General features: G+C 44.7%; 1 protein-coding gene across 2 annotated transcripts in view; it reads left to right on the top strand.

Moving 5' to 3' along the window:
* plxnd1 (plexin D1) overlaps positions 1 to 7,654 on the top strand; it is an 87,110-nt gene extending 79,456 nt beyond the window's left edge. Inside the window, exons 33-36 of one of the 2 annotated variants that reach the window (XM_048547823.2) lie at positions 308 to 455; positions 2,376 to 2,516; positions 3,150 to 3,224; positions 5,382 to 7,654. In XM_048547823.2, the coding sequence (XP_048403780.2) occupies positions 308 to 455; positions 2,376 to 2,516; positions 3,150 to 3,224; positions 5,382 to 5,498 (481 nt within the window). In that variant the 3' untranslated portion in view covers positions 5,499 to 7,654. The remainder of the gene's footprint in view (positions 1 to 307; positions 456 to 2,375; positions 2,517 to 3,149; positions 3,225 to 5,381) is intronic. The other variant, XM_048547824.2, reaches the window with a different exon arrangement.
* Positions 7,655 to 13,064: the final 5,410 nt, after the last annotated feature.

The raw sequence follows: 13,064 nt of genomic DNA, 5'->3' as shown, positions 1-13,064 counted from the left end.
ACACACCACCACCTACATGAAAAACTTGCCCCTTGGGTTCCTGTTAAATATTTCCCTTCTCACTTTAACTTATACCGTCTAGTTTTGGACACTCCAACCATTTTAGTTACTAGCCTCCAGTGTGGGTCATTCACAAGTGCCTGCTGAGAATCCAAACGCACCACGTCCACTGGTTCTCCCTTTTCAAGGCAGCAAGTAATATCCTCAGAAACGTTCCCAGTTCAGCTCTGCTAAGAATTCCACGTATGGAGTCAGGTTGCTGTCATGAAACTTTCAGAGTAATGTGTAGTTTCTCCTTCCTTCCCAGCTTGCCGCTGCGTTTTTGGGTGAATATCCTGAAGAACCCGCAATTTGTTTTCGACGTGGAAAAGACTGACCATATGGATGCCTGCCTGTCTGTCATAGCCCAGGCATTCATTGACGCCTGCTCCATTTCTGACCTGCAGCTGGGCAAGGTAAAAACCCAGCTGAGCCAACTACTCGGGAGGAATGACAAGCCGGAATGTAATCGTGGGGGTTATACAAAGAATATTAGATACCCGGGAGTGAGTTACACACTGCAATCTAATTGAGAGGTTTGGAATGGTTTGTATAAAGAATAACAGATTCCTGGGAATGAGTTACAGACTGAAATCTAATTGAGGTGTTTCGGGTGGTTTATATATGGAATAACAGATACCTGGGAGTGAGTTATAGACTGCAATTTAATAGAGGAGATCAGAGGTTTATATATGAAATAATGCATACCTGGGAATGTGTTACAGACTGGAATCTAATTGATGGATTCGTGATGGTTTATATAGAGAATAAAAGTTACCCAAGGGAGAGTTATAGACTGGAATGTAATCAAATTAGAATGTGGAAAATGTCAGAAGCTTTTATTAAAGACATTACATCAGGGCTGCTAAAACATAGTTCAAGGTAATCAGGCCAATTCAACATGGTTTTGTGAAAGGGAAATTATATTTGACCAGAGCAGAGAAGGGCATTGAGCTTCATCCTACAGCACTTGGTATTCCTCCAGGTGGTGAGACCTCTGACCAAGCTCCACTGCTGGTCCTAGGAAATGAGGAAATCCTGTCTTTACATCACCCCATACAGCATTACTGCAAGCTTCCTGCCTGCACGGTCTCAAGCCAATTTCATTCCCCCACCTCCACCTGCCCTGCCCAAACAACTGGTAGAAGCTGAATGGGGCAGCTCTAGACTGACTGTGCGTGTCCACCTGTACATCTGGATTTAAATCAGAACGCCAGTGAATTCTGGGATCTCTGGCAAGGAAAAGTTGCACAAGGAATGGGGACAGCAGTCAGATCAGACACACTGTAGGTACTGAAAGACCAACTGGAGCAGCAAGTCTGGTAAGAAGTGATGAGAAACTTCATGGTTAGGATCTCTTCACAAAACTCAATCTATCTTGCATTTAATCAAATAAAAAGTACCATAAGATTCAGCTCAGAGAGTATAACATTGGAAGTTGTCCGTCTTGGGATGAAGACTCAAAAAGGAAACGTATTTACGATAAAAGCATAGGGGTTGCAGAGCTCTGATGTGCAGAGATATCAGGGTTTCCTACTGCAGGAGTTGCAGAAGGTTAGTGCGCAGATGCAGCAAGTAATCAGGAAATTTCTGAAGAAGGGTCTAGGCCCGAAACAACAGCCTTCCTGCTCCTCTGATGCTGCTTGGCCTGCTGTGTTCATCCAGCTCTACACCTTGTTAGCTCATAGAATGTTATGTTTTGTGAAGGAAATTGAATACAAGAGTAAGATGGTTATGCTTCAGTTATACATTGGCGAGACATCACATCTGGAGTACTCTTTACAATACTGGTCACCATATGTATGGAAGGATGTGAATATGTTGGAAGCAGTTTAGAGAATGTTTATTAAACTGAAGCCTGGAATGGGTGGGTTGTGTTCTGAGGAACGGCAAGACAGGCTAGGCATGTAACCTTTGGGGTTCAGAAGAGTCAGAGGTGATTTGATAGGATTTTATAAGTTTCGGAGGGATCTTCATTGGGTGGACATGGAGGGGATGTTATGGGAAAATTCAAGGTCACTGTTTGAAAATAACAGGTTGCACAATGAAGTCAGAGATAAGGAGCAATTTTTTTCTTCCAGAGTCACGAGTCCTTTGAAAGTTTTTTTGTCAAAAGGCAGTTGCAATATTGTTCAGGAAAAAATGGATAGATTCATGACAAGCAAGGATTGGAAAGGTTATCAGGGGCTGGCCAGGAATATGGAGTTCTCAGATCAGCCAGTACCTTCTTAAACAGTGGTGTTTGGGGGCGCTGATAGCCTACTGCTGAATCATATTTTCACATGTCCTGGCAACAGATCATCATGCAGAACCTAGTGTTATTTTTTTTCCTTTAGGATTCACCAACAAATAAACTCTTATATGCAAAGGAAATCCCAGAGTACAAGAAAGCTGTGCAGAGATATTACAGAGAGATCCAGGAAATGATCACATTGAGTGAACAGGAGATGAATGCTCACCTGGCAGAGGAATCTCGGGTAAGCAGCAGAGACTAAGAGGAAGGTCATAGAGGAAGCTTTACCCTGTATCTAACCCTGTGCTGTCCGTCTCCTGTGAGTAATTGATGGAGAGACAGTGTAGGGGGAGTTTTACTCTGTACCTAACTCCATGCTGTCCCTATCCCGGGAATGTTTGATGGGGACAATCTAGAGGGAAATTTACTCTGTATCTAACCCCGTACTGTCCCTGTCCCGGGAATGTTTGATGGCGGACAGTGTAGAGGAAGCTTTACTCTGTACCTGACCTTATGCTGTCCCTGTCCTGGGAATGTTTGATGGGGAACAGTGTAGAGGGAGCTTCACTCTGTACCTGACCTCGTGCTGTCCCTGTCCTGGTAGTGTTTGACGGGGCGACAGTGTAGAGGGAGCTTTACTCTGTACCTGACCGCATGCTGTCCCTGTCCTGGGAATGTTTGATGGGGAGAGCGCCATTGGAGCTCTGTATTTGTTGCAGGAACAATGAATATGGTAAATGTGTCTTGTTCCTCTGTGTTGAAGTCTGTCTATTGATGAACTGAATCAACAAGAAAAGTTGGCCTTGCCTTGTGTCAGTAAGACGTAGCACAACAGGGTTTCTGAATTCGGAGCGTTCTCTTTTTACCTTGTCTACAGAAATACCAAAATGAGTTCAACAATAATTTTGCCATGGCTGAAATCTACAAATATGCCAAGAGATATCGCTGCCAGGTGGGTCTAATGTATCTGTCAGTTCCTGTTGTTCTGTTTTGCAGAAGGTGGTAGCTGTGAATGTGACAGGTCATGTAACTAATCAGAGCCCCCTACATAGCCTTCTGTCCCTATCTACAAGCCCCACCGTCACTCCTTCCCTACCACGTAGATAAGGCATGTAGGCACACCCACAAATACTCCCCTCTCATTGCTCTTATCAGTACACAATCAGGCTCAGATACAGTCAGGCTCATTAACCCTCAGGGAGACACACATTTACTGGGACACAGACTCGCACACACGCAAACTGAGTCATCCCTTACTCGCACACATGCACTGATATAGGACCATATGAATTAGGATGGGAAACAGGCCAGTCAACCCTTAGAGCTTGCAATGTCCTTCAGTAAGATCATGGTAGCTCAGATCTCTTAGTTTCCTCCCAGTTCCCATAAGCCTTGAGAATCTAAGTCAGCCTGGAATGCAGCCTGCACTGGGCTTTGCTTAGAGAATTAAAAAGTCTAAGGAGTCGAGTTCAGATGCAGCAAGTCTTATCACTGGGTTTCCCCCTATATGCTGAAATGAGAAGCAAAATACCAACAGCAGTGCGTGCCACAAACCCTGTTTCCATCTGCTGCTGCAGCTCCTCCTGCTGGCAGATACTGTCAATCACATGTCAATCTTACACCATCCACGCTCACCTATTCCACCCTCACCCCATCCTCCCTGACTCCCTTCCACCCTCACCCCATCCTCCCTGACTCCCTTCCACCCTCACCCCATCCTCTTTCACCCCCATTCCACCTCACCTCTTCCACCATCACTCCGTCCTCCCTCACCCGCCTTCCGCCCTCATCCCTTTCCCATCAACCCTCCTCCCTCACACTGTCTAATCACTCCCTCCTCCCTCACACATTATACCATTGCTCCCTCCTCCCTACCCCCATTCTCCTTCACCCCCATCCTCCCTCACACCTTCTACCATCATTCCTTCCTCCCTCATCACCCCCTCCTCCCTCAGACTGTCCTCCCTCACCACTCCATTCTCCCTCACCCCAACCACATTGCTCTGTGTCTTTTACTGTCTAACCGTTTTCCATTCCCTCATTTTTGGCCTTGACCAGGAGCTCTCCATGTCTCCACGGTATGGGAGCGAGCTCCCAAAATCCCGAGATAGTAGGAACTGCTGATGCTGGAGAAGGGTCTAGGCCCAAAACGTCAGCATTCCTGCTCCTCTAATGCTGCTTGGCCTGCTGTGTTCAACCAGCTCTACACCTTGTTATCCCAAAATCCCGATCTCACTTCGAGACGTCACTGATGAGACTTCTCTTCACTCACTCAGTTTCATCTCTTCTCCACTTGTCTCCTGCTCTGAGGGTAGAATTTTGTTGGTACTAATCTCTCGCTGCCACATTTCAAAGGGAGCAGTAGTCTCCCACATGTCCCTCCCATAAATTCACCCCCCAGAAAGTGAGGGAGAGTGGAGGTTACTGTCCCAGAGTCCTGCTGCCATTAGGAACAACTTTCAGTGGTTTTGAGATGTCGGAGAAAAACAACATTTGAAAGTCTCAATTGTGAATGTTGGCTGCTGTTATTTATTCTCCCGTCCCTTTCCCTGTCCCCTCTCTGCCTGTCCCTCTGTCTCTGTCTGTCTCCCCCTCTCCCTCTCCCCCTTTCTCTGTCTCTCTGACTCTCACTTTCACCACTTCTCTCTCTCTCTCTCTCTCTCTCTCTCTCTCACTCACACACACACACACACACACACACACACACACACACACACACACACACACACACACACACACACACACACACTCCCCTCACCCCTCACCATTTCATATTCTCATCCTTTGTCTCTCTCTGTCTCTCTCCACTTTCTCTCTTTAATTCTTCATACCCTCTCTCTCCCCCCACCCCCTCTCTTTCTGTGTCTCCTCCACCCCCCTCTCTCGCTTTCTGTCTCTCCCCATCTCTGTCCATCTGACTTCCTCTCTCACTATTTTATACTCTCACTGTCCCCCTCTCTCACTACTTCATGCTTTCATTCTCTCTCTCTCTCTCTCTCTCCACTTTTTCTCTCTCTCTCCCAATTTCATACTCCTGCCCTCACTCTCCCCCACTCTCTCGCTGTCTGCCTCAATATTTCACACTCACTCTCTTTTTCTGTCCATCCAGGTGATGCATGCGTTGGAATCAAACTCGCTGACCAGACGCATGCAATTCCAACACAAGTTTGAGCAAGTGATTGCATTAATGGAGGACAATATTTATGAATGTTGTAGTGAAGCCTAGCTGAAGGAGGCTGACTGACTGAGTACATTATCCCCTACACCTCCTAACACTGACAACTTTTGATAGACTGGCTCCCATGCCAGCTAATGCTGTTCGATACCATCCCACCCCACTGATGTGAAACGAACTATGTGGTAGACCTGGCAGTGACGATGGGCATGGAGGATACTGGCCAGTGAACAGACCCTGACGGCCAGTGATGTCAACAGATAGTGCCACACATTGCAGACGTCACCTCCGTGTCTGATAGGTGGTCAACCAGTGCACCAAGGGAATGGCAAGGATAGGGTGTTCTTTGAAAAGTGTGAGGGTGTGGGGTGATGTGATGGTTGCTGTCTTCAGCCTGAGAGCAACTGCATCAGGCAGGCCTCTGGGAGCACAGTCCAATCCCAATCGGAGGGCAGCAGCAACTGGCAGGTGCTGAGGTGGGGTGGGGTGTGTGCCAGTCCATCATTAGTGTGGAACCAGGATAAAAAGGAGGGTAGAAACTGTACTCAGAGTGGGCGTCGATAATCTCAGGGTCCGATCAATTGGGAATGGGGGAGTCATCCTTTGACAGCCCCTTCCTTCTCAGGGATTCACTCCAGATCTTAGAGGGAGGGGGGGCTGCATTACGATAGGTTTTGGGGTGGGGGATGGTGTTGGTATTACTGTATAGATGAGGCATTCTCAGTGTTGCACAGGGTCAGATCAGTTTGATGTGTTTCCCAATTGAAGGCTGGGAACTTAGATTCTAATGTTAGACATGTTTAGTTGCTTCCAAACTGTGTATTGGGAGGTGGGTCGGGGTCGGGGTTGGGGGTGGGTCGGTGGTCTATGTTTAATTTTACTGATGTGACTGATTAAACCTAATGTACCTAACTACTGACAACTTACTAACCAAAGTGGTTTAATGTGTACTAATGGGGCTGGTTTTCCAAGGAGTGGGGAGGGTCCCATAATGGGAACGGGATTTCTGCGCTCCAATAGGATGGGAAACACAGGAGGCGGCCTCCCGGATCAGGACTGCCCCTCAGCCTCAGACCCCTGTGTTCATCCCAGGATCAGACTAGGGCAGCAGGTGTGGGCGGTTCTGCAGCTAGTGTAATGCAGACATTTTGGGTTAGCTCATCCCCATTCCCACCAGCAGACAGGAATGGTGTCTTCCCAACATAAGACAACCAGGAAACCAAATGGAAGGCCATCACTTCATTCAAGCCATAGAGGTTCCTTGGAAAGCCAGAGGCTGAGGCCTTCATATTTTCCAGGACAAAGCATATCTTAAGAATATCAAACAGGAACCTGGCCTACTTGCTAGTATGAGTGGGTCCATTATGCAGCTGGAGTGGCCATCTCCCAAGTCAGGAAAGGCCTCTCTGTAATAGTCAGGATCCACTCCTGGATCAAGGTGAATTTATCAGATTGTATAGGACCTCCATTTGGAAAGATATGAATGCCAGCAGAATGATTAATGTTTTCCCTCAGGCAATCTAGAACTGGGTGAGGACCTCCATTTAAGAATAAAGCGGGGGTCTTTCTTTTTAAGACTGAGATGAGGAGGAATTCCTTGTTGGAGATTCAGGAATCCTCTTCTACAGTGGAGGCTGGGTCATTTCCAATGTGTTAGACCATTCTGATGGACCAGGATGTGGAGAACAGTTGGGGTGGGGTGGTGGTGGGGTGGACCACTGAAGCTCAAATCAGAGCAATTTGATTGACCATTGGAGCAGGCTTGAAGGGCTGAATAGCCTCCTCCTAGCTCTTGTTTCTGATGTGTTCCTGTATGCACGTGCATTTTATTTAACCTTTTTGTTTGTGAATCAACTGTTCAGAGATTTTATTGTACACCTCTGGAGAAGGTGGGACTTGAAGCTGGCTTCCCAGCAGAGGGATAAGAACTCTACCATAGTGCCATTTTATGCAACCATTGTGCAGTTGTGCTAAGATGCACTGAGCTGGGGTAAATTGGCTTGGTGTAGATAATGGCTTTAAGCTTTTGTTTTGCAGTTCAAAGGGTGACCGAACTCTCACCACTGTTACGTGCCACTGATTGGTGGATAGATGGCATTGGAAAAATGGGTCCTAAAAATCAGTGGAACACCCTGCCAGGGATAGTGTGGACATCATTTCAATGCATCAGACCAGCTTTGTAAGACTTTCTTGCTAATAAATTTCTTTTTCCCCCTCCCCCCAGTGGCTTGCTCTCATTTTCTCTGGCCCAATAGACAGCTTGGTGTCTGAACCTAGTACCCAGTTTGCTGGCATCGCTCATTACAGCAGCTCCTTAGGTGTCATCTGCCTTTAAATGATCAGAAGTCACATGACATCAGGTTATGGTCCAACAGGTTTTTTTGAAGTCACAAGCTTTTTGAGCACTGTTGCTTTGCCAGGTGAAGTCATGACAAAGGGGCAATACTCAAAAGCTTGTGATTTCAAATTAACCAGTTCGACTGTAACATGGTGTCACATGACTTCTGACCTTGTCCGCCCTCGTCCAACCCCAGCACCTCCACCTTTAATGATCCTCATCATTCACTTGGTAGAACCCTTCTTCCTAAATCAGGGTCATTGTTGTAGAGTAGACCAGGGATTGAATTTTTTAAAAAAAAAACTTTCAGGTTGTGGGCATTGCTAGGTAGGCAACTTTTTTTCCTCCTTTTTATTCACTTACAGGTTGAGGGCATCGCTGGCCAGGCAGCATTTATTGCCTCTCGGCCGTTCAGAGTCAACCACGTTGCTGTAGGCCTGGAGTCACATGTAGGCCAGACCAGGTAAGGATGGCTGTTGCCTTCCCTCATGGACATTAGTGAACCAGATGGGTTTTTCCCGACAATCAATGGATTCAGAATCACGGGACTCATAATTCCAGATATTTATTGACTTCAAATTCCACCACCTGTCAAGGCAAGATTTGAACCTGGGTCTCCAGAACATTATCTGGATTGCTGGGTTAACAGTCCAGTAATAATACCACTAGGCCATTGCCTCCCCATTTATTACCATAATTAACTGCTCAACTAAGAGTCAAATACATTGATGTGAGTCTGGAGTCAATTTGTAGGTCTGACCAGATACAGTTGACAGTTCCCTTCCCTAAAAGGACACTCGTGAATCCAATAGGTTCATGGCTATTGTTAAACTCTTAATTCTAGATCTTTATTCAATTCAAATCCCACCCTGGAAGTATTTATTCAACTCCCAGCTGTACGTTAGTTATTGAACCAGGTTCCAGCATCATAATAGCAAAAAATTGCTGACCACCTTTTCCATGTAAGGAAAATCCGTCTTCATACTGCCTCTAGCTGCAGTGGAGGCATTGATCAAAATATTCCAGAATTCTAAATTCCTGAGGGTTTCAGCAGATTGGAAATTTGCTAATGTGACAATAGACCAGTTAGCCAAACATCTGCCATTGGGAAAATGCTAGTCCCTGAAGGAAGAAAGAGCAAAACATTGAGAAAAACTTCAGAGAGGATCAACATTAGCTTATTTCTCAAATATGATTGTTTGGTGAAAGGGCAGATTCCTTTGAGGATATAATAAAGCAGTATTAATAATAGAGAACAGCTAGATGGTGTGTGTATAGGATTTTGTAGAAGGCATTGAAGAAGTGCCACATTCAAAAAAAGTTATTCCACATGGTAGAAAAATTGCACCATTGGCATCATGAGTGAGTAAATACAAGCATTGATTAACACAAGACAGACAGGATGAAATGAGTTTAGGTAGTAGAGTTCAACAAGGATCAGTCCCAGGACCTCGCTAGATTTAATCATTAAGAGGGGGCCAAAGTGTAATGTATCCAAACTTGATAATCCATTTAGTTTTGTGAGGACATGTGATGAGGATCAAAGGAAGCTGCTAGGCAGAGACTTAGCACAGGGAGTCTAACATTGAAAGAGAGAAGTCAGTTTCTCTAGTGTTCTCAGGAGTTAGATATGCAGCATCTCAGTATTTTGCTTGCCCCCATGTAACTTCATGGGATTGAGTCAATACTGGAGGATTCCCAGGGCAACAAATTGTATACCACTGGTGTGACGTCTGGTCAGTCTTACTGATGGGACAGTACAAACCAGGGATGGCAGTGGTGTTGAACGGACACTTTAAGCTGTCATTTTGAATTCACTTGACCAGTTGCAATTTGCAACTATAGAGAAACGCTCCAAGCCTTGATTGGCCCCAGCCATCCCTACTACTATTATGTGAAAAGTTTGGAGGGAGCCAAATTCTTAAAATGCATTTGAGATAGCGTTTTACGAGGTAATAATGGGTAAGGTCCGAACAAGAGAGAGGGAGTTGTCCAACCTTAAAATTTTAGTTAACATATGCTGGGCCAGCATTTTGTGGACAGTGATCATAGCTGTTAGATTCAAGATTGAGGGGAGAAAAGAGCAAGGATGAGTTGAAGTTAAGACCAGATAAATTTGCCTAGATTTTCTTGAATTAAGTAAAAAACACACGTACAACACCTTGCATCTGGCAGGACGATTACTGGCATATTCTTCAAATCACCAAACTCTTCATCCAGCCAGCACATTCTTCAAGGATGAATGATCCTTTCAAAAGGTCTTGCTGTGAAGAGTTTCTTCCAGAGGCCTCAACACATGTTCATTACAAGTTGATTTCATTTAGTTCTAAGATCCTTTAAAAGGCAGATTGAAGAAGCTATACTAGAGAAAGGCAGTCTAGTTTCTGGAACACCATTCAGCAAGCATTTCATTGTTCATACTGACTGCAAACCATTACAAGTCTGTCGAAAATCTCTTAAATGCATCTCCAAGGACTAATGGACAACAAGAATACAAAATGTAAAATCCAAACCATGCTCTTAGCCTGCTTCCAAATCCCAGCATGAACAAGACAATTTCCTGTATAGAACAAGTGGGTATGATCAAATTGGAGTGGGAAGATGCACTAATTGGTTTGGCTCTGACCCAAAAGCAGATTCAGCAAGCTACAAGCAGCACAAAAAAAACTTTGCGCACATTCAGTCCTTAAACAAACCCTATCCCTTCTGCTTAGAGGGGAACAAGGACCTTCCACTGTTGAACTTTAAAAGTCAAACAACCTCAGTGCTCAGGTCACAGAATGACTCAGAGATCAGTGTGCATTCCACTGAAAGTAGAATAGACATCATGAAGACAGCAAGTCTAGGAAACATGGTCAATGACAATTAGCCTCAACTGGCAACCTTTCCTTCCACACAAGGGCTGTCTAGACTGAATCATTAGGTATATTCAAGGTAGAGATTTTTAAAAAATATTAAAACAAATCAGTAAGGGAATCTAGAGTTAACATAGAACATTACAGCACAGTACAGGCCCTTCGGCCCTCATGTTGTGCCGACCTATCATACCAATCTGAAGCCTAACACCAACACTATTCCACGTGCGTCCATATGCTTGTCCAAATGACGACTTAAATGTACCTAAAGTTGGCGAATCTACTACCGTTGCAGGCAAAGCGTTCCATTCCCTGACTACTATGAGTAAAGAAACCACCTCTGACATCTGTCCTATATCTTTCACCCCTCAATTTAAAGCTATGCCCCCTCATGCTTGCCGTCACCATCCTAGGAAAAAGGCTCTCCCCATCCACCCTATCTAACCCTCTGATTATTTTGTATGTCTCAATTAAGTCACCTCTCAACCACCTTCTCTCTAACAGAAACAGCCTCAAGTCCCTCAGCCTTTCCTCGTAAGACCTTCCTTTCATACCAGGCAACATCCTACTAAATCTCCTTTGCACCCTTTCCAAAGCTTCCACATCCTTCTTATAATGCGGTGACCAGAACTGTACGCAATACTTGAAGTGCGGCCACACCAGAGTTTTGTACAGCTGCAGCATAACCTCATAGTTCCGGAACTCAATCCCTCTATTAAAAGCTAAAACACTGCCTTCTTAACAGCCCTGTCAACCGTTGTGGGGAAAACACAGCTTGATTCAGATCAGAGATAGTAGGAACTGCAAATGCTGGAGAATCTGAGATAACAAAGGTATGACTATGTTTAAACACCTTGTTATCTCATTCTCCAGTATCTGCAGTTTCTACTATGCCTTGATTCAGATCTATGCTTGGGCTAAATGACAAAACTGGCTCAATAAGCTGAATAGCCCAATTTTGGGCATGTCTCACGGTGTTAAAATCATTCTAAACAGTGGTGAAGATTGAAACTGACATTCATCATGTTTACCAATAGTTGGTGTCACTGTTTCACCAATACCTTTGGTGGGAACCAAGGATACTCCTTGTGCAACAGTTTCCCCATTGGCTGTGCAAAAGGTCAGACAAACCACCACCCTGAAGAAAGCCGGGTATGAAGTGTGTTTCACTCCTCACTAGCATCAGACCACATCATACCATAAGCACAGTGAAGATTACAGCCCTGCAGGGTAGTATAAGACAATCTAGTCAAAGCAAATTTCCCCTCCCCAGCAGGCCTGTGGAGGGGACAAATCTAACCATTTCTCTGCACACAGACTTGGAGGAGACAAAGTATTAAAACATGGACAGACCAGTGTGAACCAGGACAAGAGTTAAAGATTGTTTGTGCAAACAGCCCTCAAACCTATGATGAAGAGTCAAGTCTACATCATACAGAGTCATAATGCACAATAGTCAAGACAAGAAACTGATGTAATTCAATCACGTGGATGTGAAGTCTGATGCAAGAAATTGTGTTATATGCACTTTGATACCTACAGAAGAGATGTAGACCAGTCTTCTGCAATGTAAGGAGCTGTACTGCCAAGTCTCACGAACTACATAATGACAATTTAATGGTCCTTGAACTGCCCAAGTGCTGTTAGCACAAGATCTATATTATTCTTTGTAAAAGTTTCAGAAAGGAGCTCCGTTTAAAAGGGAAATTCATCACAAGCTTCAGACGAGGAGTGTACCATTATAAAAACACTTGGATGACATCATGACATGATCACCCTGTATACAAAATGTATATATTACTGTAGTTATTGCTACTGAAGGAAACCAGGCTGCTTCAGCTCTGCATACTCAGCAAGAGACTAGAATCTTAGTGAGAATGGGGAAACCAAGAAAAAGGTGTTGAATAAATACGTTGACAAATTTTAGTTGTTAAATGTTAAGGGGGAGAAAGAGGGAATAAATACAATAACTACTAGAGAAGGAAGCTTAGGGAAACTAAAATGGGTCTAAAGACTGACAAGTTGCCCTGGGCATGATGGCATACATCCTAGGGTATAAAAGTTGCTACAGCGGCAGTGCACGGATAGTAACCTTAGATGAATCATTGGATTGTGGAAGTGTCCCAGAGGATTGGAAAACTGCCAATGACACTTATTCTGAAAAAGGAGACCAAAAAGATAACCATAGGCCAGTTAGTGGTCTTAAAAGTTCTGGTTGCCAGCATCTTCAGGAAATTAGTGGAGAAATTCAGGCTTGGCAGCATCTGGATGCTCACTATCCAAGCTTCCAGACACCTTTCAGGTAAGAGATAATGGGAACTGCAGATACTAGAGAATTCAAGATAACAAAATGTGGAGCTGGATGAACACAGCAGGCCAAGCAGCATCTTAGGAGCACGAAAGCTGACGTTTCAGGCCTAGACC

The sequence above is a fragment of the Stegostoma tigrinum genome, chromosome 11 (assembly GCF_030684315.1).
Source record: "Stegostoma tigrinum isolate sSteTig4 chromosome 11, sSteTig4.hap1, whole genome shotgun sequence".
In the NCBI taxonomy this organism is placed as follows: Eukaryota; Metazoa; Chordata; class Chondrichthyes; order Orectolobiformes; family Stegostomatidae; genus Stegostoma; species Stegostoma tigrinum.
Note: the sequence above shows the minus strand (reverse complement) of the source record. Positions and strands in the feature narration are given on the sequence as shown.